Source organism: Saccopteryx leptura, chromosome 1 (assembly GCF_036850995.1).
Source record: "Saccopteryx leptura isolate mSacLep1 chromosome 1, mSacLep1_pri_phased_curated, whole genome shotgun sequence".
NCBI classification, from domain to species: Eukaryota; Metazoa; Chordata; class Mammalia; order Chiroptera; family Emballonuridae; genus Saccopteryx; species Saccopteryx leptura.
In genome coordinates, this window is record NC_089503.1 from 48558443 (window position 1) to 48584224 (window position 25782).

Consider the following 25782-nt stretch of genomic DNA (forward strand, 5'->3'; position numbering starts at 1 on the left):
TGTCCTTCGCAGAGAGGGGCACTGCATGGTAGAGTCTCCTCAAGCCTGTGGGTCACCTCAGCCCTGCTGGGGACTCCCCTCCGGCCCACACCACCTGGCTCATGGTGAGTCTGAGAAGGCAGATGAATGCCTCCCTGCCTGTGTGTTACACAGGTGCCAAGCTAGACTAAACTGGTAACTGGTAGAGCCAGAGTATCAACCCCAGGATTCTGTCTCTATAGCCAGTGCTCTGAACCGGTCCTTTGGAAAGGAAAGTAAAACAGATGGAGTTAGCAAAGGCAAGTCCTCTTTACCTAAGAGATGTCAAATGTAAGGTATGGGGGGGGGGGGGGCTGTGTTACACTTAAAGGGCCGGATAGTATTTTTCACTTTGCAGGCTATATGGTCTCTGTTGTACCTACTCAACTCTGCCTTTGTAGCTCTGAGACTGTGTTCTAATAAATCTTTATTTACAAAATAGGTAGATTTGGCCTTTGGACTGTAGTTTGCTACTTGTAGGTAGAGGAAAAAAAATGGGGGTTTGGAGGAAGCCAGACTTTTCTTTGATCCTGACAGCTGGGTGACCTTGGATTAGTCATTTAACCTTCTTTCATTTCCTCATGTCTAATAACTAACCACTATGGGGTACTTATTAACTGATTTATTTTAAAATGAAGTATTGAGTGTCTTGGAAGAGCTCCGTACTGTGCTGGGAGCCCAAGATACCTCAGGGAAAAAAGACCAATGTGTTCTCGCCCTCATGGAGTCCATACTCATGAGCGTGGCAGAGGTCACCTTAAGTAAGGCTCTGTTGAGAGTTCTTTCTTCCTGCTGTGATGCCCTTAACTCATCATTCGAGATGCACTATTTTCAAGTTTGCTGTCCTTTGTACCCATACTGAGTAAAAAGGTAGGAGCCTGTGATAGAACCCAGGACTTTAATATGTTTATAATGCAATATTATGCAACACAGGCCTAATTGGGAATCATAATTTTTTTATTAACTGATCTCATTTCACTTGCTAATATCCATTTAGGTATGTGAGAGCAGTAAAGCTCAATTTCTGTTAAATAGGATATGATTCCGTTGGTTCACTGATTTAGATTTTTACTACCCCCCAATTCCAGATAAATGAGTTGTACATCTTTTTAGAGATAACAAGCATCTTCAAGATCATGCAATCCCTGTACCGCCTTTCAAATATGCCTAGCCGAGAACAGGTTCTCCCTGAGTATGGGACGGAGCTTCAAGCAGCCACTACAGTACTAAAAACGTCTGCTTTGTCATAGAAATGCACACATACCTTGCATTTTCCTCTTTAGTGCAACTTAATTTATTTAACATGTGAGTTTCCTTTTATATCTTTAAGGCTAATTGGTAACCAAGATGATAACTTACAACTTTGAAGATCCTGGAACCTTAACCCCTTGTCTGTCTCCAGCCTATGTCTTTAAGTTACCTGGCACAGGTGTGCCATGCGCCTAAGGCTCTATATGGAAACTGAGGGGACTTTGGCAAGTGTTCCAAGCCTGCCTCTCCTGTTCCTAACTTGCTTCTGCTTCATTCTGGTCTGTCCCATTCCAGGCTCCTGGCTCCATCTCTTACTTAGAGCACGCTTATAAGCATAAAAGGCACCATCCAAGGGGTTTGGCATCTCTGTCTGGTTTCTGATTTCTGACCTTGAGTGGTTTAATCTGACTACCTGTCTCTGGGAATGAATTTCAAAGTTCTGACCCATCAGCCTATGTCCTGGCAAGACCTACCTGTTACCGCCATAGAAGAGGGATTTCCATGACCTGCCAGGTTTCTCTTGCTATAATAACCCTAATTCCAGTTATTGTGTATTTATTTTGAGACACATGCTGGTCTAAGTACTTTTTATACATTATTTTATGTAACCATCACAGATCTCAGGAGTGGGTAGGTAGGTATTATTCCTGCAGTACAGGTGGGAAAATCGAGGCGTAGAGAGGGTGAATGATGTTTGTGGTCATGTAGCCAGTGAATGGTGGGGCAGGGATTTATTTGAACTCGTGTCTGTGTGAATCCAAAGCCTCTGCTCTTATAGATAATAATGCCCCTCCATTTTCTTGGAAAGTTCCAGGGAAACCATGAGCTCTTCTTAACCGGTAGAGGGACAGTCCCCACAAAGTCTATCAGGGGTCCAACAAGCAGGGCCCAGCATGTGTGGAACACTGGGGATGGATTGGGCATCCCCTGTGCCACTGATTTCTTATTCTGGTGGGCAGAGTCTGGGAGCAGCAGGAGGCAGTCTGGTCGGGGGTCCTTGTAGCCAGGTGAATGTCATGTGGGGGGCCAGGCAACTCACAGCAGGGCCAGACAGTAGAGAAGGAGGTGGGCGGTGAGAGCTGGGCAAGGGAGCAGACCTCTAGTTAGGGGACTTGGGTGTGGGGCAGGCTCAGGACTGGCTGGGAGTGGGGGGAAGTGTGAGGGTACCGTCTGGGGAAAGGGAAGCAGAAACCCATTCTAGGACTGGGACCAGCATCTCTGGCAGGGAAGCAGACTGGGGAAGAGGGGGTTCTGACTTGAAGCCATGGGACATCAGGGTCACATCCATTCACTTCTCAGTAGACCCAGGTGGGTATATTTCTATATCCTTGAAGCCAAGTAATTATTGCGTGGAGGAATGAACGGGTAGATGGATAAATGAGTTTGAAGAAGCAGGAAGGTTTCAGTCTCCGCTCCTCTTACCCGCAAACATGGGGCTAAGGTTGTTTTACCCAAAGCAATAGTGAGGAAGGGCCAGGGGTTGTCAAGGCATATGCCAGGGTGCACTCTGACCCACTGTCTCCTTATCCCTTCTTTCTCCAGAGGCTCCCGCCAAGCCTGAGGAGGCCGAGGCTGAGCCCTTCACGGACTCCTCTCTGTTTGCACACTGGGGCCAAGAGCTCAGCCCCGAAGGCCGGCGCATGGCCCTGAAGCAGTTCCAGTACTACGGCTACAACGCCTATCTCAGTGACCGCCTGCCCCTCGACCGGCCCCTGCCTGACCTCAGACCCAGTGGGTGAGCAGAGTCAGTGGCTGGGCTCTTGTTGACCTGCCTGTGGGGAGACGAGGTCACAGTGCTGGGGACAGAGCTAGTCCTGGACATTTGGGCTCCTGGGCCTCTTCCTTACTTCAGCCAGGGTCTGTCCTCTTGGGCAGCATTGGGCAAGTCATTCTGCCCCTTCTCCTCCCCCAGCCTCAGTTTCTCCAGCTGCTAAACAAGGGGAAGGCTTTCTTCCATTTGAGATTTTGAGGATTAATAACCTAATTTTCTCCTGAGGGCACTAGAATCATCTAGCATTCCTGTTAATAAGTTATTTTAACCCAATTAGTTGCATTTTTATGAACAATTATTTTTTTCTGTAAATTAGTTGGTTTTTTTTATAGTACATTCATCTTCTGGGGCTAACAAGTCATTACACCCGACAGAGAAGTCTGTCTCAACTTCTCTCTTTGTTACAGAAGATGTTCTTTTAAGGTTCGGTTAGAATTTTTATTACTCCTAATTATTAAAAATGTGGCACGTACCACAGCTGAGGAAATCTCATTAACTTTTTTGAGCTCCTTCTGCACCTTCCCTTCCCCTCTTTCTCCTTATTGTAAAAATTGTCTTAAAGCTGCAAACCACAGTGAGCTTATATCTGGAGTTTTCAGGAAAAATCGTGCTGCTGGGTTTTGGAGGCTCTGTTCTTTGGGGGAGGAGAGTTCAGTTCTGGAGACACTTACGGAGCCTTTGCTGTGACTATATAAGTGGGCATGGTTTTTCCTGGCCTAGGGAGGATCTGGCTGGGCGCTAAGGATGAAAGGGCATCTGAGGACCTACAAGGGAAGAGAAGAGCATATATTCATTTAAAGGACATTTATTGAGCACTTACTGTATGCCAGCCTAGTCTAGGCACAGGGACAGAGCAGTGAACAGAACCGCGGGAATCCATGCCCTCATGGAGCTTGCTTTCCAGTTGGGGGAGGACAGAGAGTAAACAGAATAAAGAGGTCGACTATGTAGCATGTCAGATGGCAGCAAATGCTCTGGAGAAACATCAAGTGGGAAAGAGAGATAGGGAGAGCCTGGAATAGGAGAAGGGGTGGAATTTTTAATGAAGTGGTCAAAAAAGACCTCGCTAAGAAGGGGACATTGGAGCAAAGACCAAGAGATAAGGAAGCAAGTCCTGTGACTATCTGGGGGGGGGGAAAGCTTTCTAGGCAGAGAGACCAGCAAGTGCCAAGGTCCTGAGGTAGAAGTGTGTTTGGCATGTTTGAAGAAGAGGAAGGAAGCTCATGTGGCTAGAACAGAGCAAGCAAGAAGGCAGAGGTAGAGATGAGGTTAGAGAGCAACAGGCATATCAAGTAGGGCAATGGTCCTCAGTTTTGGCTGCACATGTGACTCATCCAGGAGCTTTAAAATAATCCTGATGCCGGAGCTACACCCAGGCCAATTACATAAGAGCTTCCAGAGTTGGCACGCAGTACCCGTATTGTTTACAGTTCTCCGGTGATCCAATGTACATTCTTAGTTGAGAATTGCAGAGAAGGGCTTTGTAGGCAGCTGCTAGGTGTGTGGCTTTCCCTCTGTTTGACAGGGGTCCATAGAAAGAGCTTGAGCACATTAATAATGTGCTTTGGTTGTCCTTTTCAAAGGCCCGTCTGGCTGCAGTGCTGAGACAGACTGAAGGGCCTGGGGTGGAAGCAGGGAGCCCAGTTAGGAAGCTCCGGCAGAAATCCAGGTGAGAGGGGGGGTGTTTTGGACTGTGACATCAGTGGGGCAGGTGCTGAGAGGGGGTTGGATGATGGAAACATCCTGAAGGTGACTTCAACTGGTGTCATAGGGTCTCAGCCCGCTGAAAGTGCTTCAGAGACCAGAGCTGGAGCTGGGGGAGAGCAGATCTGATGAAGGCAAAACCTAGAGCCTCTGGAGAAAGGTTTCTCAAGAGGAGCTGGGGCCCCAGAATTCCTGCAGGGGTCTTGGCCATGACCTTAGCCAGCACAGAAGCTGCGGACTTGGCAGCTAGCTCTGACGCTAAACATAGGCCCAGCTCAATACACGCCTGTTCCAAATTAAAGGGGAAATAAGAAGGAAGCTAAGGAAAGGGTGGATATTACAAGCTATAGCATGGCTCTAACAACGATGGGTATTTTACATAGGGCTTGACTTGTTGGGAATGCCCTTCCCATCTGGACCGCACCAACCTGCAATGAAGGTAGCGAAGGAGCTGGTGTGTCCTTCCCACCCCAGCCTCATGGAAGCCGAGGAGCAGAAAGAGACAGGGATGTCTGAGGTCACACCTTCACCCTTCGTTGAGAGAGCCGCCCTGCAGGTCATTTCTCTCCACCTCCACAGGAGTCGGAAGGTGATGGGGACCGAGGCCGTGTGGCCTTTCTCAGAGGGCAGGGCTCCCTGGAAGACGCATCCTCCTCTGATGGGAAGCGTTTTCAGAGGCAGCGTAGACTTCCCGAGTGTGCAGGGAAAGGGTTTCTGAAGGACTCCAGGTGGCCAGATTCTGCAGTCTCCTCCTGAGCCACTGGAAAGGAGCAGTAATCCTAAGAAAAAGACTTTCCCTCTGTACAGAGCTTCGGTTTATGAAGCTTCCATCCCTCCCCTGTGGGGCAAGGTGACTTTTGTCAGCCCCTTTTTATGGCTGGAAGAACGGATCTCTGATAAGAAGCAGAGCCGAGCTCGCCTGCCCCTCCACCAGGGCTCGCTCAATGGCTTTAACAGCGCAGTTTCTCTCTGCACAAGTACTCTGTGTGCAGCCTCCGAGCCAGAGCTATCGGGGACCACTCCAGACAAATAGGTGCGTAAGTAAAACAGCGCCTCTCTTTGTCTGTTAATTTCCACAAAAACATTCCTGCTTTGTAACAAGGCCATTGCTTGGCTTATCCTGTAGAACTCATTTTGGAAACATCTTTTCAATATCTTCTATTATCATCCTCTTTAAAGTACACCGGCAAACATTTATAGCGCACGAGCCACAGCCACGTTTTCCGGAACACATTTGGCATCTTAGTTATATTAACTCTTTGACTCCTCACAGTAACCTTCTGGAACTGACACTTGCCTAGAAAAATGCAGTTTCCTTTACTGTTTTCCTTATTCTCACACTCATAACACTTCTGGCCCCAGAGATGTAAGGTTGTTTTTTCTTTTTTCCACACCAACCAACTCTCTGGCAACAGCTGGATATCCCACAATTCAATTCAGTTTTGACACTATCTGTCTGTCGTTAGCAACAGATCCCGCCAGCTAAGGGCTCAGTCCTCCCAGGCTGCCCCCCGCTTCAGATGACAGTACAAGTCCAAGGTTGTCACTGGCATCTGTCCTTTGACCAACTGACTATAAATTAGGGTTCCCACACCCACCCCCTCCTTGGGTTCACTAATTTGCTAGAATGGCTCACAGAACTCAAGGAAACATTTACTTATTTACCAGTTTATTGTAAAGCACATGATAAGGATACAGATGAACAGCCCAGTGAAGAGATACATAGGACCCCGAGTGCAGGAGCGTCTGTCCCTGGGAACTTGGGGTGTGTCACTCTCCCAGGAAGTGGATGTGTTCCCCCCACCAGAAGCTCTCTGAATCCCGTACTTTAGGGATTTTTATGGGTGCTTCATCACATAGGCATGATTGATTACTGATTCCTTTTCCAGCCCCACCCCTCTTGCCCAAGGTTAAGGGAGTAGGGCTGAGAATTCCAAATTTCTAACCATGGCTTGATCTTTCTAGTAACCAGCACTCATTTGGGATCCCACCAAGACTCACCTCATTAGATCAAAATATACTCAAAGGTGTTAGGAGCTGTGTCGGGAACCGGGATGAAATTTTAGCAGGAACTAGCAGCAGACGAATATATTTATTTCTTATAATTTCACAGTGGTATTATTAATCTGTATTTTACAGAATAGGAAGCTGAGGTACAGAGAGATTATATAATCTGCTTAAAGTCACTAGATGGCAGAACTGGAGTTTGAACCCAGGCAGTCTGGAAAGGAATTTGTGCTTGGAACCGTCACAGTGTTTGGCTGCCTTCAGGTGTCCACTTGTGTCATTCTCATGGGGTCTGGGGGAGGGGGGTGGATGGCCACTCTAACAGTATATAGCACAAAGTTGATTAGTTCGTCTGGGTCAGAGAGGTCTGTCTCTAAGTGTTGGGAAAATTGTTTGAGTGAACATCAAGCCCGTTGTCTAGGTGGAGAGAGATGCCTGGCTACAGCTCATGCTGGGATTTGGAGCAAGGTGGGTGGGGCTGAGGGAGCCTCTGGAGTAGAAGCCCCACACTAAAGGCTGGTCTCCAGCAGAGTCATGCCAGGCGGATCTTGCTTCTGTCTTAGTGCCTGTGCCTTTCCCTCTTGTTACCTTCCTTTATCCTTGGGGACGTCTGCCCCTGGAGGTGTCGTTGGGATCTGCACTTTGCTCTCTGTATTCTTGGCTTTGCTCTTCCAGGTTCTAACCCTGACATCATGCTTGGCTTTATTCCTGACTCAGAAAGTGGGTGCTCTGAATCCTGCCCCATCCTTTTTCTCCTCATCTCTGGCCAGTCCCCCCCCCCTTTTTTTTTTTTTTGGCTAGTTCCTTATTTTGTCCCTTTCTTTCTTGGTGCTGAAAGAGAACTCACCTTGTCACCTGAGAGGGGACTGAACTGTGCTCAGTGCCCAAAACATAACCAGAAGGAAAAATGTCCATCCAACTGGTTTCTAGCCTTTGTTAATTTATTCATCCAATATTTGTTTAGCACCTAGTATGTGCCAGGCACCAAATAAAGCATCAGCCAGGGAAACTTCAAGGAGCTGACGCTGCCTGGGAACCCAGAGGGCAGGGTGTTGGGAGAGTGACGATCTCCTGGCCTCCTCCTCGGGGGGGAGTCGTCCTTGCAGGTTCTCAGGAGGTCAGAGGCTGGACTTGACGGGGCACGGGAGCCTGTCCTGCGGTGGCCTCTGCGGTGGGGAGATGGCGCCTGGACAGCTGTGTCTGCTGGGAGCCTCCCTTCTCCGATTTGACTGCCCTCCCCTGGAAGAGGAAGGTCAGGGGAACAAGAAGTGCAGCGGTTTTTCAGCCTCATCTGGGCTCTTTGGGCAGAGAGAGGACAAACGTCCTCTATGCACCAGGACACATTTCTTTTGGGGAAATCAACACGCCATTTACTCTCCCTTTGTTGTTGTAACAAGGCCCTCTGGCCATCCAGGTGGGAATACTCTGGGAGGTAAGACGTTGGCTGTTTTGCTGGTGATCCTCCAGGCTCTTAGTCCCTGAGAAACGTTGCCAGATCTGGGAGGGGGTTTGCCTGCTCACCTCTGGAGTTGGGAAGACACCAAGACCTCAGGATGGAAGGGGAGAAAAGCCACATCTCAGCCTGGCCGGACTTGGCTTTGTTGCTCACGTCTCCAAGTGCAAGCTCCAATCGTTCCTGCTCCCAGTGTCCCTCCTCCTCCTTATCTGTAGGCACCAAAGTAACCTCCCAGGAGCCAAAGGAGAAAAGGGAAACAAGTCTTGATTGACTTGTGGAATACATAGGTATATACATTTGTCAAAAACACATCACACTGTGTACTTCAGCTCTGTGCATTTTTTGCATGTAAATTAAACATCACTTTTTTTGTTTTGTTTTGAAGTGGAGGTGTGAGAAAAAGATCAGGGAAGTCTTTTGCCTGAGAGATGAAGAGGGAGGATGGAGGAGACATCTTTTGGGAGGTTAGTGGGTTTGAGAAGATGGGTTGTGATTGTGGAGAAGGACAATGTAAGGAGGGTGGCCGAGTCCAGGCAGGTCCACATTGGATTCGGGCAGACGGTAGAGAAACTGCAGAACTGGAAAATGGTGAGTCATTCCATTTATTAGAGTCTTGCAACAGTGAACAAGCAAGCAGGTAGGGAAAACTACTTCTTTCTCTCAGGGCTGATGAACAAACAGGCCAGGGCAAAAACCCCTTCCCGGCAAACAATAGAAAAAAAGAAAATGGCCTCTTCCAATGGGGCAGGTAACCTTGCAATCTACAATCTGCCGCTCAGAGGGCAAGCACCCACAGCCTTACATAGACTATACACACGTGGTGCTGCCCCGTGCTCATGCACCAATCAGGCAAAGTACAAGTGAGCAAGCCTAACACACTTGTTTTCCCAACAGACAATCATGGGGGTGGAGGTTAAAGCAAGCTTTCCATCTGGGGGTGGGGAGGTAAAGGTGTGGGCCTCCCACCCTAGTGACAGGCAGATGACATGTGAGTGACCACCAGTTCCACAATAGCCAGAACATGACTTTTTTTTATTTTTTTACAGACAGTGTAAGGTATTTTCCCCACCAAGGAAGAAAGAAGGGCATAGCCATCAAGTGTGGAATAGCAAAAGCTTTATTTAGTAGAGCGCATCCCACATGAGGTTCTCTGGTCTGCAAAACAGGCCAGAGAAGTTGTGCCGCCTACCCCACCCAGGGGTAATTTATAGTGTTGGTAGGGTGTTCGGGTTGATATGACGTGGCAAAATTTCATTGGCTGACAGTCAGTTGTTCTTTTTCAAAAGGCTCCAGGCCATTTCTTTTTGGCGGTTCCAGCCAAAGTTCCCGGGCCTGGTTCCTCACGTGACCTTCCCCCATTGCCAACCGACCTCACATTCCGACCTTTTATGTTAGATAGGGGCGCCGTTATTCATCTGGCTACTTGCTGCTGGTTAGAGGCATCATGGGGAAAGGAGGTCGGAAGGTGGTGGTTCTGAGCGGAGTCACGTATATGGGTGTAGGAGCATCTGTCTAACTGTGACTCGAGAAACTTCGCGGATGCCGTCCTGTAAGAATTTAAAAAAAGAGAAGCAGGGAGATGACGTCAGAGTAATGGCAGGGTAGGAAGCGATACCGATAAATCTCCCCCAAAACTCAACAAGATCTTCAACCAGAAACAGAAAAATCTATACTTGGAGCTTCCAGATGCTTCACAACACACCCAAAGGTATAATTGAGTGAAAAATTGGCTAAATATATAACCAAACCCAGAAGGAAATAGGGAGTAAGAAATGCTCCGCCTTCCTCACTAACCTAAACAGGGCGGCTTTCTCTGGTAACTGTGAATATAGAAACTGAGGCGGGCAAAGGGGGTGAATACATCCAGGCCGCGACACAAACGGCCGAACCAGGCTGTGGCACGGAGATCCAAGCCAAGGAAAATCTGATCCTGTGGCAACCCGGGCAATACAAGCTAACACTCGCGCCAAACCCAAACAAAGAAAGACAAGCGGCGCGGACATTTTACCCGGTCTCCTGGTTGGTGCGCAGTTAGTGGGCGAGAGATTTCTTCCTAAGCCCCGGAAGTGAGTGCCCGTGTTGCCCCACGGAGAGGCAGGGTCAGAGGCCTTTCTGTGGGCCGAGGGCAGAGTCTCTGGGCAGCCCCAGCGCCCTGGGAAAGCCACGCACGGGAGGGAGTGAGAACTAATTCCAACGGTGGAGATTTTTCGTGCTGCTGGGTGTTTCACTCAGAGGGAAACGCGGCCGGCCTCATATCCTGGTTTGCGTGCGCAGATAAGGAGTGAGCAATTCCTCCGAGTGCCTTGGCAGTGCGCGCCCGTGTTATCGCACAGAGGGGCAGAGTCAGGGGCCTTTGTGTGGGCCAAAGCGGAATCTCGGGCCGCCCCAGCGCCTTGCAAAAGCCGCGCACGGGGACGGAGCGAGACTCAGTTCCAACGCTGCAACTTTTCCCTGCGGTTGGGGTTTCACTCAGAGCGTGAGACTGCTGGCCGGATATCCTGGTCTGCGCGCGCAGCCAGTGAGTGAGAGTTTCCTCCAAGCGCCCCAGAAGTGGGCGCCCGCTTGTGTTACCGGACAGAGTGGCAGAGACAGAGGTCTTTGAATGGCCGGAAAGCCCGCCTGATTATGCTAGCAGCTCTGACTGACTGAGCCTTACCCAGAGCCCTGTGCTGAGTGGAAATAGAGTGGGGAGTTGCCAGCTCTTTGAGCCTCTTACTATCCAGGCAGAGGCAGCAGCAACCCCATAGCTGGATTATCAGGCTACTAATTGAGGAAGGAAAGACTAGGAGAAAGGCTCCAGGAACACGGACTCTCTCACTGTCGGAGCCTATAAATGCTAATAGCCTCGACTGCCAATGAGACTAAAGCACAATACATGACATTGCCATAGAGACTTATCAACTGCAAACCTCCACCTGAGCGTGGCAAAGGGGCAAAACCCGGGGTACAGAGTCACCGACCAGGAAGAGGGAGAGAAAAGAAAAAGCAAGAAGATAACCTCTCAAAATCAAGAATAATCTGCAGACTTTATAACCTATCCCATTTTATTATATTTGTTCGTTTGTTTCTCTTATCTTCATTCTTGATACTTTTTTTTTCCTCCTCCAATTTGGCCGATTAACTCTCTACCGGTCTTACTCTCTCCTCTCCTTGAACTACACTACCCATAAGTGTTACATCTCCCATTATCTTTTCTCTTCTCTTCCTTTCTCTCTATGAGGGTTGCACTCCAAAACCCTTAACTCTCTCTCTCTCTCTCTCTCCTTTCTTTTTTCTTCTTTTAGTGGTTCCCTCTTTTTTTCTCTCTCTCTCTCTTTCTTTTCTCCCTCTATATTAGTTTCTTCCTTTCTCCTTTACATCTCCTCTCATTCAAACCTCAATAACAAACAAATTATCTTATCTGGGACTCAAACTTATGTTTGTGGCATTTTGGGGGGTTTTTACTTCACCTTTGTAACTCACTAGCAGTGCTCCCATCCCTGGCTCTCCATATTATCTAGTTCTTGTTCCACTAAATACAATAGTAATTTTTTAATTTGTCCCCCCATTTTTCCGTTTTCCTCTTAATCCTCTCATCATAACTCTTAGACAACCAACACCTAAAAGCAAATCATTTTATTCTTGACCCAAATTTTTTCCTTATTTGCTTTTTGTGGGTCCATACGCTCTTTTTTTTCTTTTTTCTTTTTTTTTTTTTTTTTTTTTTTTTTTTTTGCCCCTTTATTACTTTTCCCCAATTCAGGCCCTCCATCACAGGCATTGTTTGTTATAATTCACAGTCCACCACAAGATTTTATCAAGAAAGAGGGGAGAGGAGAGGAGAGGAAAAAAGGAGGGGGGGAATAATTTCCTTTTTTTTTTTTTTTAAAATTTTTATTTTATTTTATTTTTCTTTATTTCATTATTAATTTTTTTTAAAAAAAAACAACTCTTCGATTTTTTTTATTATTTTTTTAAACTTTTTATTCTTTATTAAATCTCATTAATACTATCAACAAAACCACCCTCAGATGCCATTAAGGAAGAGAAAATCGAATATCATGGATACAAAAGAAAGAGAGGTAACACAGCTAGATGAGGAAAAATCTATGGAGAAAAAATTTAATATATTGGAAACCTTGGAGCTAAATGACAGAGAATTCAAGATAGAAATCCTAAAAATCCTCCGAGATATACAAGAAAACACAGAAAGGCAATTTAGGGAGCTCAGAAAACAACTCAATGAACACAAAGAATATATGTCCAAGGAAATTGAAACTATAAAAACAAATCAAACAGAGATGAAAAACTCAATTCACGAGCTGAAAAACGAAGTAACAAGCTTAGCTAATAGAACAGGTCAGATAGAAGAGAGGATTAGTGAAATAGAAGACAAGCAACTTGAGGCACAACAGAGAGAAGAAGAAAGAGACTCAAAAATTAAAAAAAATGAGATAGCCCTACAAGAATTATCTGACTCCATCAAAAAGAATAACATAAGAATAATAGGTATATCAGAGGGAGAAGAGAGAGAAAATGGAATGGAGAACATACTCAAACAAATAATAGATGAGAACTTCCCAAGCCTTTGGAAAGAACTAAAGCCTCAAGTTCAAGAAGCAAACAGAACTCCAAGTTTTCTTAACCCCAACAAACCTACTCCAAGGCATATCATAATGAAATTGACACAAACCAACAGCAAAGAAAAAATTCTCAAGGCAGCTAGGGAAAAGAAGAATACAACATATAAAGGAAGGCCCATTAGATTATCATCAGATTTCTCAGCAGAAACTCTACAAGCTAGAAGAGAGTGGACCCCAATATTTAAAGTCCTGAAAGAGAGGAACTTTCAGCCACGAATACTATACCCATCAAAGCTATCCTTCAAATATGAAGGAGAAATAAAAACATTCACAGATACAGAAAAGATGAGGGAATTTATCATCAGAAAACCCCCACTCCAGGAATTACTAAAGGGGGTTCTCCAATCAGATACAAAGAACAAAAAAAAACAGAGCCACAAGTAAAAGCTCCAAGAAGAACACAATAAAACCAAATTTAAACTGTGACAACAACAAAAAGAAAGGGGGGGAGAAGATGGAGATTAACAGTAGCAAAGGACGATGGAGTGCAAAAGTACTCACAAAATAGTTTGCTACAATGAACAGGGTAGGGACCCTTTTCATTATTCAAAGGTAACCACCATTGAAAAAACCACCACAGAAGCACATGAGATAAAAAAGATAGCAACAGTGGAAAGATGTATGGAATACAACCAAATAAAAACAAAAGATAGAAAAACAAAAGAGAAGGATCAAACAAGACACAAAACTAACAGAAAGCAAGATATAAAGTGGCAATAGGGAACTCACAAGTATCAATAATTACACTAAATGTAAACGGATTAAACTCACCAATAAAAAGGCACAGAGTAGCAGAATGGATTAAAAAAGAAAATCCAACTGTATGCTGCCTACAGGAAACTCATCTAAGTAACAAGGATAAAAACAAATTCAAAGTGAAAGGCTGGAAAACAATACTCCAAGCAAATAACATCCAAAAAAAAGCAGGTGTAGCAATACTCATATCGGATAATGCTGACTACAAGACAGGAAAAGTACTCAGAGACAAAAATGGCCATTTCATAATGGCTAAGGGGACACTGAATCAAGAAGACATAACAATTCTTAATATATATGCACCAAACCAAGGAGCACCAAAATATATAAGACAGCTACTTATTGATCTTAAAACAAAAACTGACAAAAATACAATCATACTTGGAGACCTCAATACACCGCTGACGGCTCTACATCGGTCATCCAAACAGAGAATCAACAAAGACATAGTGGCCTTAAACAAAACACTAGAGCACCTGGATATGATAGACATCTACAGGACATTTCATCCCAAAGTGACTGAGTATACATTTTTCTCCAGTGTACATGGATCATTCTCAAGAATTGACCATATGTTGGGCCACAAAAACAACATCAGCAAATTCAGAAAAATTGAAGTTGTACCAAGCATATTTTCTGATCATAAAGCCTTGAAACTAGAATTCAACTGCAAAAAAGAGGAAAAAAATCCCACAAAAATGTGGAAACTAAACCACATACTTTTAAAAAATGAATGGGTCAAAGAAGAAATAAGTGCAGAGATCAAAAGATATATACAGACTAATGAAAATGACAATACGACATATCAGAATCTATGGGATGCAGTAAAAGCAGTGATAAGAGGGAAGTTCATATCACTTCAGGCATATATGAACAAACAAGAGAGAGCCCAAGTGAACCACTTAACTTCCCACCTTAAGGGACTAGAAAAAGAAGAACAAAGACAACCCAAAACCAGCCGAAGAAAGGAGATAATAAAAATCAGAGCAGAAATAAATGAATTAGAGAACAGAAAAACTATAGAAAAAATTAATAGAACAAGGAGCTGGTTCTTTGAAAAGATCAAAAAAATTGACAAACCCTTGGCAAGACTTACCAAGGAAAAAAGAGAAAGAACTCATATAAACAAAATCCAAAATGAAAGAGGAGAAATCACCACGGACACCGTAGATATACAAAGAATTATTGTAGAATACTATGAAAAACTTTATGCTACTAAATTCAACAACCTAGAAGAAATGGATAAATTCCTAGAAAAATACAACCTTCCTAGACTGAGTCAAGAAGAAGCAGAAAGCCTAAACAGACCTATCAGTAGAGAAGAAATAGAAAAAACCATTAAAAACCTCCCCAAAAATAAAAGTCCAGGCCCTGACGGCTATACCAGCGAATTTTATCAAACATTCAAAGAAGACTTGGTTCCTATTCTACTCAAAGTCTTCCAAAAAATTGAAGAAGAAGCAATACTTCCAAACACATTTTACGAAGCCAACATAACCCTCATACCAAAACCAGGCAAGAATGGCACAAAAAAAGAAAACTACAGACCAATATCTCTAATGAATACAGATGCTAAAATACTAAACAAAATACTAGCAAATCGAATACAACAACATATTAAAAAAATAATACATCATGATCAAGTGGGATTCATCCCAGAATCTCAAGGATGGTTCAACATACGTAAAACGGTTAATGTAATACACCATATCAACAAAACAAAGAACAAAAACCACATGATCTTATCAATAGACGCAGAAAAGGCTTTCGATAAAATACAACACAATTTTATGTTTAAGACTCTCAACAAAATGGGTATAGAAGGAAAATATCTCAACATGATAAAGGCCATATATGATAAACCATCAGCTAACATCATATTAAATGGCACTAAACTGAAGGCTTTCCCCCTTAAATCAGGAACAAGACAGGGTTGTCCACTCTCTCCACTCTTATTTAATGTGGTACTAGAGGTTCTAGCCAGAGCAATCAGACAAGACAAAGAAATAAAAGGCATCCATATCGGAAAAGAAGAAGTAAAGGTATCACTTTTTGCAGATGATATGATACTATACATCGAAAACCCCAAAGAATCCACAAAAAGACTACTGGAAACAATAAGCCAATACAGTAAGGTCGCAGGATACAAAATTAACATATAGAAGTCAATAGCCTTTTTTATATGCCAACAATGAAACAACTGAGAAGGAACTCAAAAGAATAATCCCCTTCACGATTGCAACAAAAAAAATAAAATACTTAGGAATAAACATAACAAAGAATGTAAAGGACTTATATAATGAAAACTATAAACCATTGTTAAGGGAAATCGAAAAAGATATAATGAGATGGAAGAATATACCTTGTTCCTGGCTAGGAAGAATAAATATAATCAAGATGGCTATATTACCCAAAGCAATATACAAATTTAATGCAATTCCCATCAAACTTCCAATGACATTTTTTAAAGAAATAGAGCAAAAAATCATCAGATTTATATGGAACTATAAAAAACCCCGAATAGCCAAAGCAATCCTAAAGAAAAAGAATGAAGCTGGGGGCATTTCAATACCTGACTTCAACCTCTATTATAGGGCCACGACAATCAAAACAGCATGGTATTGGCAGAAAAATAGACACTCAGACCAATGGAACAGAATAGAAAGTCCAGAAATAAAACCACATATATATAGTCAAATAATTTTTGATAAAGGGGCCAACAACACACAATGGAGAAAAGAAAGCCTCTTCAATAAATGGTGCTGGGAAAACTGGAAAGCCACATGCAAAAGAATGAAACTGGACTACAGTCTCTCCCCCTGTACAAAAATTAACTCAAAATGGATCAAAGATCTAAACATAAGACCTGAAACAATAAAGTACATAGAAGAAGACATAGGTACTCAACTCAGGGACCTGGGTTTTAAAGAGCATTTTATGAATTTGACTCCAATGGCAAGAGAAGTGAAGGCAAAAATTAATGAATGGGACTACATCAGACTAAGAAGTTTTTGCTCAGCAAGAGAAACTGATAACAAAATAAACAGAAAGCTAACTAAATGGGAAATGATTTTTTCAAACGACAGCTCAGATAAGGGCCTAATATCCAAAATATACAAAGAACTCATAAAACTCAACAACAAACAAACAAACAATCCAATAAAAAAATGGGAAGAGGATATGAATAGACACTTCTCCCAGGAAGAAATACAAATGGCCAACAGATATATGAAAAGATGCTCATCTTCTTTAGCTATTAGAGAAATGCAAATCAAAACGGCAATGAGATACCACCTCACACCTGTTCGATTAGCTGTTATTAGCAAGTCAGGTAACAGCAAATGTTGGAGAGGCTGTGGAGAAAAAGGAACCCTCATACACTGTTGGTGGGAATGTAAAGTAGTACAACCATTATGGAAGAAAGTATGGTGGTTCCTCAAAAAACTGCAAATAGAACTACCTTATGACCCAGCAATCCCTCTACTGGGTATATATCCCAAAAACTCAGAAACATTGATACGTAAAGACACATGCAGCCCCATGTTTATTGCAGCATTGTTCACAGTGGCCAGGACATGGAAACAACCAAAAAGCCCATCAATAGACGACTGGATAAAGAAGATGTGGCACATATATACTATGGAATACTACTCAGCCATAAGAAATGATGACATCGGAACATTTACAGCAAAATGGTGGGATCTTGATAACATGATACGAAGCGAAATAAGTAAATCAGAAAAAACCAGGAACTGTATTATTCCATACGTAGGTGGGACATAATAGTGAAACTAAGAGACATTTATAAGAGTGTGGTGGTTACGGGGGGGAGGGGGGAATGGGAGAGGGATAGGGGGTGGGGAGGGGCACAAAGAAAACAAGATAGAAGGTGACAGAGGACAATCTGACTTTGGGTGGTGGGTATGCAACATAATTGAACGACAAGATAACCTGGACTTGTTATCTTTGAATATATGTATCCTGATTTATTGATGTCACCCCATTAAAAAAATAAAATTATATAATAAAAAAAAAAAAAATGGGAAGAGGACATGAACAGACACTTCTCCCAGGAAGAAATACAAATGGCCAACAGATATATGAAAAGATGCTCAGCTTCATTAGTTATTAGAGAAATGCAAATCAAAACTACAATGAGATACCACCTCACCCCTGTTAGATTAGCTATTATCAACAAGACGGGTAATAGCAAATGTTGGAGAGGCTGCGGAGAAAAGGGAACTCTCATCCACTGTTGGTGGGACTGTAAAGTAGTACAACCATTATGGAGGAAAGTATGGTGGTTCCTCAAAAAACTGCAAATAGAACTACCTTATGACCCAGCAATCCCTCTACTGGGTATATACCCCAAAACCTCAGAAACATTGATACGTAAAGACACATGTAGCCCCATGTTCATTGCAGCACTGTTCACAGTGGCCAAGACATGGAAACAACCAAAAAGCCCTTCAATAGAAGACTGGATAAAGAAGATGTGGCACATATACACTATGGAATACTACTCAGCCATAAGAAATGATGACATCAGATCATTTACAGCAAAATGGTGGGATCTTGATAACGTTATACGGAGTGAAATAAGTAAATCAGAAAAAAACAAGAACTACATGATTCCATACATTGGTGGAATATAAAAACGAGACTAAGAGACATGGACAAGAGTGTTGTGGTTACCAGGGGTGGGGGGAGGGAGGACATGGGAGGGAGGGAGGGAGAGAGTTAGGGGGAGGGGGAGGGGCACAGAGAACTAGATAGAGGGAGGCGGAGGACAATCTGACTTTGGGCGAGGGGTATGCAACATAATTTAATGACAAAATAACCTAGACATGTTTTCTTTGAATATATGTACCCTGATTTATTAATGTCATCCCATTATCATTAATAAAAATTTATTTAAAAAAAAAAAAAGATCAAAAACAAGATAGGGATGTCCACTTTCACCACTTTAGTTTAACATAGCATTAGAAATCCTAGCCATAGCAATTGTACAAGAAGAGGAAATAAAAGGCATCAATATTGGAAAAAAAAAACAACAAAAAAACTATATGTATAATATGTACTGTGTTAGAGTGTCATTTTGTGTCATTTTGGTAGGTGGTGTGCCCCAGGATATTGTAAATGTAAAAAATGTGCCACGGCTCTAAAAAGGTTGAAAATCACTGCTCTAGTTGACCAATGTCACCCCATTAAAACTAATTGTCTAAATAAAACTATTAAAAAAAATTAAAAAAAATAAAATAAAATAAAATAAAAAAAGAGGAGCAGATATGAGTAATATGCTGATAATTAGAAGAGGACCTAAGACAGGCGTGGCCAACAGTTTTTGCCCCCGGGCCAGATTAGAAAGAAAACTTTTCATGGGCTGGATGAAATATTAAAATTAAAAAATGTTAAATACAAAAACGATTCGTTTAAGTAAAATTTTATTATGTAATTTGTTTCTGAATAAACGTGAGTGAAAAAAATTTAATATACAATATTATTTTAATAAAAATATAATTACATACCGTATAAATATCCAAACTATCGCAATCAATCGAAACAATATTTAATTAATAGAATGAGCATGAAGGGGTTATATTGCAAATAAAAAAATTATTTAGTTTTACAAACAGCCTGGACACGTTTTCAGTTATCAACTGCAGCTACTGTCTATGCTACAATGGCACTTGATTCAGCACACTTGACCACAAAAATAACGAATTGTTTGACCTTGGGTGTGCACTGGCAAACTCCGCCTAAAAGAATGTGGGTTTCACATTGCCTCTGAACATCAAACAGTTCATATCGAGTACAGATGAGTACAAAAGTTGTAAATCTTTATAGTGGAATTTTTTAAAAAAATAAATAAGTATCATGAATCCATTCCGACCAATTATTGGAAGTTAACCCTAGACTAGTCATACGCGGAATTCTTTTCTGCGTATCACTATCTTCTTAAATATCTCAATTTCCAATAATCAGAGACGCTTCTGCTTCTGAGTAGCTGAGATTTTAAAGTAGTGAAGAATATTAAAAATTTAATCGTGGGCCGCATACACTCATTACAAGGGTTGGATCTGGCCTGCAGGCCATATGTTGGCCATGCTTGACCTAGGATAGGGACAACCCAGGTGAGGATGGGTGGCTGCCACCAGGAATTAAGTGGGTTGTAGGAGGAGAGATCTTTGCTCAGTTTCTCTTGCAGATGGTTGAGGACATTGATGTTTTCTTCCACTAGGCCAGTCTCATTGAACAGCATTGCTCTCTGCTTTAACTCACTCTGGTTGCAGGTTCCTGGTGGGAGGAACAGGAGCAACAGGAGGATCTGCAGGGCCCAACCTTTTGGTGAGCTGGAGACGAGTAGGGCCCAGTGGTTCTGACTGCCAGCAGTCCTGTATGGGGGCAAGTTTGAGGCAAGAGACATGGTACCAAGGTGTTTGCCCTAGGAGCTTGGCTGCAGTAGGTGTAGTTAATATTACCGAATGTGGTCCTGTCCACCTGGGCTCTAGGGAGCCGGCTGGAGCTCCCTCAGAAGAACCCTGTCTCCTGACTGGAGGGGGACCGCTGGGTGTGCTTCATCTGGACCCCCTATGGGAGGAAGGGTCCACATGTTCCCTGAGAAGATGGCGGAGTAAAGACAGGGGAGGTAGGTGGCAAGAGGAGGGGGGTTTGGCTAAGAGAGCAAAATTGGGATTTCAGTGTCCAAAGAAGCCTATTAGATGCAGGAAAGAAAGAATCTGAAAGAGTGTGAAAAAGGGGATTCCGTCCAAACTGCGTGTCAGGAGTGGTGTGCAAAGGAGAAAAGAAGGGTCCCATCCACTCCCATAACTGAGACCTGTGAGGAAACTAGAGGTCCAGAGTGTGATGGCAAAACAGAGAAGGTAGCCCTTGTGTCCACAAGAAATGAGATGGACTTACCTGTTCCTGTAGCATTACCCTGGGCTTGGCGAGGGTGATGGGGTCTTTGAGTCGAGGCCGCGTCGGTTGTCCATGAGGTAGAGGAGTTCAAGCGATGGGCCCGGGTGGCTTGTCCTCTACGTAGAGACACTGAGGAAGAGCCTGTTGCCCAAAAGGGGCAATCACTCCGCCAGTGACCAGGCTGCTTGCAGTTAGGGCAGGGCTTAGTGGGCAGCCTCGGGCAGGGGCACTGCCGGGACCAGTTGCCCTCTCTGAGGTCCAGACTTGGGTCGGGCACCTCCTGTGCCTTGCCCCTGTTGCTCTGCCTGCCTCAGGGCTGCCACAAGAACCTGGATTTGGAGCATTACCTTTTGCTGCGTGCAGGTCTGGCAAGCAGCCTCGGCCTTTTTCTACTAGCCGCGACCATTAAAAACTTTAAATGCTATTTTCACATGTCTCGGATAGGGGTTTGGGGGTTGAGAATAAGAGGGTAAGGGGGGGATGCTCCTGGGGAGCCCGGCACCCAGATTTAGCCAGCAACACCGGAGCCAGAGGCAGGACAGGGCTAGACCTTCCTGCAAGAAGACCTCCTTCCTGCAAGAAGACCAGGCGGTGGGGTCAGGAGCCCTGCAAACCCGGGTGAGAGCCAATGGCTGGCGGAGGAGGGCCTGATGGGGGAGGGGCTTAAGAACACAGCAGAGAAAGGAAGGGCTCCTGGCCAGCAGAGGAGGGGGCTTCCTGGAGGGAAAAGACCCGAGTGGAAGAGGTCCACAGAGGGACCAGAGAGGGGCCCTAAGAGAGGGGAGCCCCCCTCCCCAGGGGTCAGGCAGGAGGGGAAGAGAGTTGAGGGTCAGCGAAGGAGGAAAGATCAAGAGTGGAGGGTTTAGCTGAGGTTTCTCTGGCCAAAAAGGGCCTGCGCCATACAACAGGCGGCATAGAGATTAGGATGGGAGTGCAAATACTAGAAGCACTGAATGTAAGGGATCTCCCAGTTCTGTGGCAATAGTTAAATTGGTGAGGGTGTTAAAATCAAAAGCCCCTTCAGGAGGCCACCTGGTTCGATTATCCAGAGGGTTCTGTGGCCCAGCTACATCGAAGAAGAAGATCAGTTTCTTCTTCTTTAGTGAGGGAGAGATTCCGGATAAGGCACTCCAGGAGTGTTTTTGAGTCAAGTTTGGATTCCTGTGCCTCTGTGGCCACCCTCAGCCCTCGGAGTGATCAGAGATGAGAATTGGCATCCCGCAATTCAAGGCATCTGGTCACTGGATGGTTAGGTAGAGTGGGAGTGTCCAGGATGTCTCCACAGGCACACATGCACTTGGAACGGATAATAGGTCCCTGACGCAGCTGCGATTACGAACAGGGAGTCTCAGCGGAAAGAACTGAGGGGAGGCTGGAGGCAGGGGACTTACTACACCGTGTGCCGAAGTGGGTGGGAGGTTGGAGGTCCTGGTTCTTTCTTGGAGGGGAAGGAGAGAGGAGTGGCCCCAGTGGGCTTCAAGCTCCTCCCGGGTTTCGGCACCAAATGTAAGGTATTTTCCCCACCTAAAAGGGAAGATAGAAGGGCATAGCCATAAAGTGTGGAATAGCAAAAGCTTTATTTAGTAGAGCACATCCCAGGTGAGGTTCTCTGGTTCACAAAATGGGCCAGAGAAGTCACGCTGCTTCCCCCACCCAGGGGTAATTTGTAGCAGTGGTAGGGTGGTTGGGTTGATATGACGTGGCAAAATTTCATTGGCTGACAGACAGTCGTTCTTTTTCAAAGGGCTCCGGGCCATTTCTTTTTGGCGGGCATGGGTGTGGGTGGTTCCAGCCAAAGTTCCTGGGCCTGGTTCCTCACATGACCTTCCTCCATTGCCCACCGACCTCACAGACAGTGGTTATTATTTCCAAACAAAGTTATGGGACATTTGAGTGAGGGTAGGAGAAGGGTCTTTCCAGTGTCAAGCTTCAGAACTGTTAAGTTGCCATGGCAACTTTCTGGCCTACCTCCAAGGTAGCTCAGGGCAGAGCCTCTGGCAGGTGTTGCTTCCTGCCTTTTGCTGGCAGATCTTCAGAGGCTCCTGAGTGAAAAATGTCACCTTTCTCTCCAGCAGTCCCCTGAGGTCCACTCCCTCCCTTCCAGGGGGTAGTGTGGACTGCCTCTCTGGTTAAAGCTGGAGGCTGAGACACAAGGGGTTATAAGTAAAGGAGGTAGACTATTTTCTGCAGCCCCAAGTGAGAGCAGCTGGGACCCATCTGTACACCCCCCCCCCACACACACACACACACAGAAGCTCCCGGGGCCCTAAGCTGGAGAAACCTTGTGTAGACGTCCAGGTGGAAGGGAGCAGGACAGGACTATAGCAGAGAGGGTGCAGCCTGGAGCCAGGGGCACATTCTGTCTGCCAGCAGGTCAGGTCCACCCGAGGTGGCCACGGTTGTTTGCTGCCCCCGCTCTGGGCGTGGCCACAGATATGTGTATCGGTTAGAAGACTGTGGGGTCTTCATAGTCACTAAGTAGACATCTAAGATCTCAGTTTTGGGGGCCAGCAGGGCTGGCTTTGTGGATATGGATAGCAGGTAAAATAATGGCATGCCAAGGACGTCCATATCCTAATGCCTGGAGCCTGTGAATATTTGTTACATGGCAGAGAATGAAAGTTTTAGATGGAGCTAAGGGTTCTAGTCAGATGACTTCAAAGTAGGATTATCATCCTGGATTATCTGAATGGGATCAATGCAATTGCAAGGGCACTTAACTGTGGACAAGAGAGGTAGAAGAGTCGGAAATGGCAACCTCTGCTGGCTTTGAAGTTGGAAAACAGCCATAAGCCAAGTACTGTGGGCAGCCTTTAGATCCTGGATGAAGGCATGAAAACAGATGATCACCTCGGGCATCCAGGAAGCAATATAGTCCTGCCAACACCTTGATTGTAGCCCGATGAGACCTGTGTCATGCTTCTGAACTCCAGAACTTACTATAATAAATTTGTGTTGTTTTAAGCCACCAAGTTTGTAGCAATTTCTTACAGCAGTGACATTAGTATTAGGGAACTAATACAGCATGCAACCTGTGACACAGGACCCCAGGAAGGCTAGAAGAAGCACTCTGCATTTGCTTAATGCTCCGCTGTCACTTTGTTAAAATGCTCAATCGTTTTTGAACAGGGGCCACCATATTTTCTTTTTGCACGGGGCCCTGAAAATTTTGTAGCTGGTCCTGGGGGAGAAGGGGATGCCAGGTAAAGCAACTGGGATCATGATTGCTGGCATCTGAGAATTGCTACGCAGAGGCTAATGATTTCCACCAAAAGCTACCACTTACTTACTTACTGTATACCAGGTGCTGTGCAAACTGCTTAATGTCTACTTTCTGTCATTTATCTTTATCTCCACATCTCTCTGAGGTACTTGTTATGTCCATATACTGACTATTTGCAAGGTTAAGAAACTTGTTTAAGTTCCCACAGGTAGTATGTGGCAGAGTCAGTCATTTTACCTGGGTCTTGTGTCTCCAGGACGCTACATCAGCATGTCTGGCATGGAGAGCTCTTCGAGTTTGGGATCTTGGCTCTATGCAACTGACCCACAAGTCTGTGTGTGCTCCATGAGGCAGTCTCCGGACAAAGGGCTTGTAAGGCCAGGGAACGCCGCCATGGCCATGCAGGTTCAGGTTGGATTGGAGCAGATGGTAAAGGAACTGTGGAGCCAGAAAATGGTGGGCCATTCCATTTATTAAAGTCTTGTAACGGCGGATGAGCAAACAGGCAGGAAAGATGGCTTCCCTTTCTCTCTACGGACTTACCCGGACTCCTAGGCCCCTACAAGCAAAACAGCATTCCCCAGCAAAACAGGCCAGGTGGAAATCTCAGGGCTCCCAATCCCTGACTTGATCTCCAGTTCCACAACCTTGACTCATTCTCTGGACTCACCCTCTGGACTCCTCTCAGCTCTCTTTCTGCACTCTAGCAAAACAGGCTAGGGAAAAAAACCTTCTCCAACAAACAATAGCAAACAACTGCCCCTTGCAAGCAGGAAGGCAACCCACAATTTGCAATCTGCCACCCTGAGGACAAGCACCAGCAGCCTTACTTAGACTATATTTACATAATACTGCCCCAATACAAGCCAGCAAACCTAAAAACACTTGTTTACCAACATGGGTAAATAAACAGCCTTAGGCAATGATTCTGCTGTTAAATTGAAAATGTTAACTGCACAAACACAGCTGGGGGAAATACTTCCTAACTAAAGCAACCTGGAAAAACTATTTCTGGTTCTTAGTAAATGTTAAGCTCGTTCCGGGCCAGTAGTATCATGTGGTTGTTCTTACAGGTAGCATAATCTTGAGCTACATTAATAGAGGTATAATGTCCTCAAAAGGGGAAGTGAAAGTTTTGTTTTACTCTGCTACTCAGATCACAGCTGCAGAAATGGATTATAAGGGATATAAAGAAAGTAGAGTATGTTTAGAGTAGAACAGCCCAGGTTCCAAGGCCCAGGCTCTCTAACTCCACCAAGTTACTTAGCCTCTTGTGCCTTGGTTTTCCTGTCTGTAAGTTAGCCATGGTAATACAAAGACTGAATTGTAATATATGTAGAGGCTCGGAGCACTGACTGACATGTAGTAACTGCTGTTTAACTTTTTGTTACTTTTGTTTCTTGGTCTCCTATTGGTAAAAGAGATGACTTTGGGGATGTATCACTATGTGGACAAGGAGCCACATGGGACAGGCTAGATACCCTGGCACTGCATAAGAGAGGAATGCCAGGCAGGCACTGCAAGACCAATCAGAGGGAGGTCCCCAGAGAGTGACTTTTCCCCTGCCTGCACTCTGGGCATCAGAGACTGGCCAGGCTCTGCTGGAGAGCAAAGATGCCCCATCCTCCTTTTCCTGACCCACGGGGTCCGCCTTCCCTTCCCTCACACCCCTTAGCTCTCCTTGCCACAAACTTGTCCAGCTCACCAACATACCCACCACATGGAGAAACCCAGTTCCCGTTGGGGCTCTTCTACCACAAAGCAAGAGCCAGCTGACTTGTGTTCCCTGAGTGGCTCACTGTCCATGTTGCCTCAGGGATTCCCTTTTCCCTGAATTTCTAAGATGTAGAAAAAAATAGCCTCTCTGCTTCCTGTTGACTCTTTTAAATGACTCATTTCCCTGTAGTCCTACTTGTAATCTACGTCTGATATAGCAGACCCTTTTTCTAAATTGGTAGAGCCACCTGTAAGGATGTTTGTAGGTCTTCTGCTTCTGGATGAAAGTTGGATGTCTTGATGATCACATCTACTTAGTAGTTTCCCTGTCAGCAAT

General features: G+C 44.7%; 1 protein-coding gene across 2 annotated transcripts in view; it reads left to right on the plus strand.

Moving 5' to 3' along the window:
* The window catches only part of GALNT18 (polypeptide N-acetylgalactosaminyltransferase 18), a 364308-nt gene that overhangs the window by 161862 nt on the left and 176664 nt on the right, over nucleotides 1–25782 (plus strand). For both annotated transcript variants that reach the window (XM_066365677.1, XM_066365674.1), the window contains exon 2: nucleotides 2812–3004. In XM_066365677.1, coding sequence (XP_066221774.1) covers nucleotides 2812–3004 — 193 coding nt within the window. The remainder of the gene's footprint in view (nucleotides 1–2811; nucleotides 3005–25782) is intronic.